At 33.0% G+C, this 2,982-nt stretch overlaps 1 protein-coding gene across 1 annotated transcript in view; it reads left to right on the top strand.

The window, feature by feature from the left end:
• Positions 1-1,667: 1,667 nt before the first annotated feature.
• The window catches only part of rad51c (RAD51 paralog C), a 5,869-nt gene continuing 4,554 nt past the window's right edge, over positions 1,668-2,982 (top strand). Inside the window, exon 1 of the mRNA XM_015397315.1 lies at positions 1,668-1,813. Coding sequence (XP_015252801.1) covers positions 1,696-1,813 — 118 coding nt within the window. The 5' untranslated portion in view covers positions 1,668-1,695. The remainder of the gene's footprint in view (positions 1,814-2,982) is intronic.

The raw sequence follows: 2,982 nt of genomic DNA, 5'->3' as shown, positions 1-2,982 counted from the left end.
CAGATTTAAAGAACTTTCAGAAGTTTAAATGCTGAATATGACCGAACTTTTCCTTTAGGAAGGTAAAAATGAGCAGAAATGAACATATTTATTCTCTGGAATCAGATCAGACAAAAGCAGAAAGAAAAACAAAAATCTACAAAAAAATCCATATAAAGATAATAAAACCTGTTTGTTGATCCAGTTTTAGCTTCACTTGGTTTGTTTGTAAGAAAAGACTTTTTCTACCAGATTATTATAATAAAATAAAATTAGATGAATAATCAGACATGTTTGGATGAGTAAATATTTTAGACCAGAGGATCAGATCCACCAGCTGAGGAGGAGCTCAGAGCCCAGAACCGGTCCTGGTTCTGCCCGTATGGATCAGAACCAGAGGAAACCCTTCAAACCAACAGCAGCATCCCTCCGACCGGCCGGATGGCGGCGCTGCTGCGGTTATTATCATCTATAATCACCAATAACTGATCAACTGACCTGATCGATCAGCCACAGATCAATTCCTCATCAACAAACCGCTGCAGCCTCACGTGGAACTGCGGTCGCGTCCGGATGACGTCACATAGCCGCGATCTATTTACCAGCTAGCTTCCGGTTGTCTTCTTCTTCTTTCCTATTATGGCGGCTCGCCAGCAGCTTTAAGCTGCATAGCGCCACCTACTGTACATGGTGCGCAGCAACATTATATTACATGTAATTCTATTTTTTTTATTTTGTATTGTGTAGATAAATAAATAATGCTTTCATTAATCTGTGAATATCATTTATATCAATCATTTATATCATTTCCCAACAGACTTCATTCTTTTCTTTTCCTTCCAATTATTATTCTTAATTTCTCTTTTTCATGTTTATAAGTTTTACAGATCATCAGTAGTTCTACATTTTCTTTTTCTCCACATCCTTCACATTTATCATTATTTATCCTCCCTATTAAATATAAATTGTCATTTAAATTGGTCTAAGCCACTCTTAATCTGATCATTATTACTTCTTCCCTTCTGTTTCTCACATCAATGATTTTATTTAAGACTGATTTTATATAATCCTCTGTCATTCTTATCTTCGTTTCACCTCTTCTGCTATTTTTCCATTTCTTTACTCTTAATAATTGATTTACCTTCCTTCCGGTTGTCTTTTCCAAAATAACTCATTTATAATTATAATTTTTCTGACAGGATAATAAAAATTTCCTGTCCGATAATTGGTGGAATTTTCCTGCTTATTTCCAGTGAAAAAAGTTTATGACGTTAATGATTCATCTGGAAGCCAAACTGTATTGATTCTGTATCACAGAATACTGACACCTGCTGGACATTTAAAGACACTACAGGCAGCTGATTGGACAGACTGAAATAAATTAATTTGTTGGCCTAAAACAATGATATCATTGAGTTATTGGAGGCTATATTGTATTATTTCATATATATGTTTAAATTGAAAATATCTTTTATATTTTTAGAATCAGCCAATAAAATAAGATTTCATTCTTTTTAAAAATTATTCCTAAAAATTGTGATTTTATTTTCACAGGTATATTATTGACTTCAACCTAATTCCATCATTTTAGGGGAAACTGGATGCAAGCAGCTGCACCGAACAGCAGAACCAGAGCTTAAACCAGCAAAGACTTTTACTTTGAAAAGCGGAAGCGGAAGTGCCGGGCGGAGCCGGGCTGCTTTGATCGCAGTGAGGATGAGGAGGCCCGTCTCCAGTCTGCGTTTGAGCTCCAGTGTGAAGGTGAAGCTGGTCAGAACTGGTTTCCAGTTCACCACCGACCTGCAGGACCTGGACCCGGATCAGCTGAGCGCAGGTAGACAGAGGTCCCGGTGTTCTTAGAGTTCCTCCGGAAACAAAACTAAGGGCCGGATAAAAGGTTCCGCCTCGGAACGGAAACATTAGATTTCCTTCAATCAGAGAATAAAACCACCTGATCAGGTAGAAATAACAAAAGTAAGAAAATATATAAATAACAAAGGTTAACAGATAAAAGTTTGTTTTTGTTTTAAAAGAAAGAACTAAAGATATAAAATAGAGCAAACAGGCTCTGATATCAAAACAAGAATAAAGACATAAAAACATTTAATTCACTTTAGGAAACATCTTCAAGGTAAAACATTAAAAACAGTAAAACCTCTTTAATAATAATATATAGAAAAGATAAGGCAGATAAATAAAATAGAAAAATAACAACAAAAAAGAAAAAAATAAGTAGAAACAAAAGCACCAATTACTGAGTTAAAAAAAAGATCTAAATTATTATCAAAGAGAAGTTTAATTGCCGGGGGCCAAAATTATATTATTTAGAGATTTACAAAGTAGAAGAAACAGTTTTTTTTTTTACGCCATCAAACATGGTAAGATTTTAGTGAAACGTTTGTTAACGGGGAATATAGCAAATAATGTTTTTATGAAATATTCAACTTTTTTTGTCCGTTAATAAAATGTAATATTTGACTATTTTCCAGGATAAAGAAGAGATAAAAGCAAAGACTATGAAACTAAACAGTTTAAATTAATTTCTTTCTGCTCTATTTTTGCCTCGGCAGAATTAGATAATTTTTCTGTTTCAAATTTAGTTGGAATTGGACATTTCAGGAGTTTAGTTCTAATGCATCAAATTTCCTCTCCGTTAAAGTTTATTTAATAAAATAAACGATTAGAGGTTCCAAAGTTTTCTCAAAATCAAATTATTTTTTTATCCATCCACAAAAAGTATTTTATATATCTTTATTTCATGCAGCTTAAGAGAATTGGTTGTGCAAGTTTTTATAGAAGTTTTTAAATTATAATTAGCATAGCATTTGGAATATTTCCAATCCCATTTTAATAAACCTCAGAGGAAAAGATCAAAGTATATTTACAGCCAAATTCTTCATATTTTAATATTTTCCTTTCATCATTTAACAAATAAACAACAGAGTTTTTCTCATTTTTCAGAGAAGAATGGCTGAAAAATCTGCTCTGTTGTTTATTTGTTAA

This window comes from Cyprinodon variegatus, unplaced genomic scaffold (assembly GCF_000732505.1).
Source record: "Cyprinodon variegatus isolate N-32 unplaced genomic scaffold, C_variegatus-1.0 Scaffold28, whole genome shotgun sequence".
Classification (NCBI taxonomy): domain Eukaryota; kingdom Metazoa; phylum Chordata; class Actinopteri; order Cyprinodontiformes; family Cyprinodontidae; genus Cyprinodon; species Cyprinodon variegatus.
Note: the sequence above shows the minus strand (reverse complement) of the source record. Positions and strands in the feature narration are given on the sequence as shown.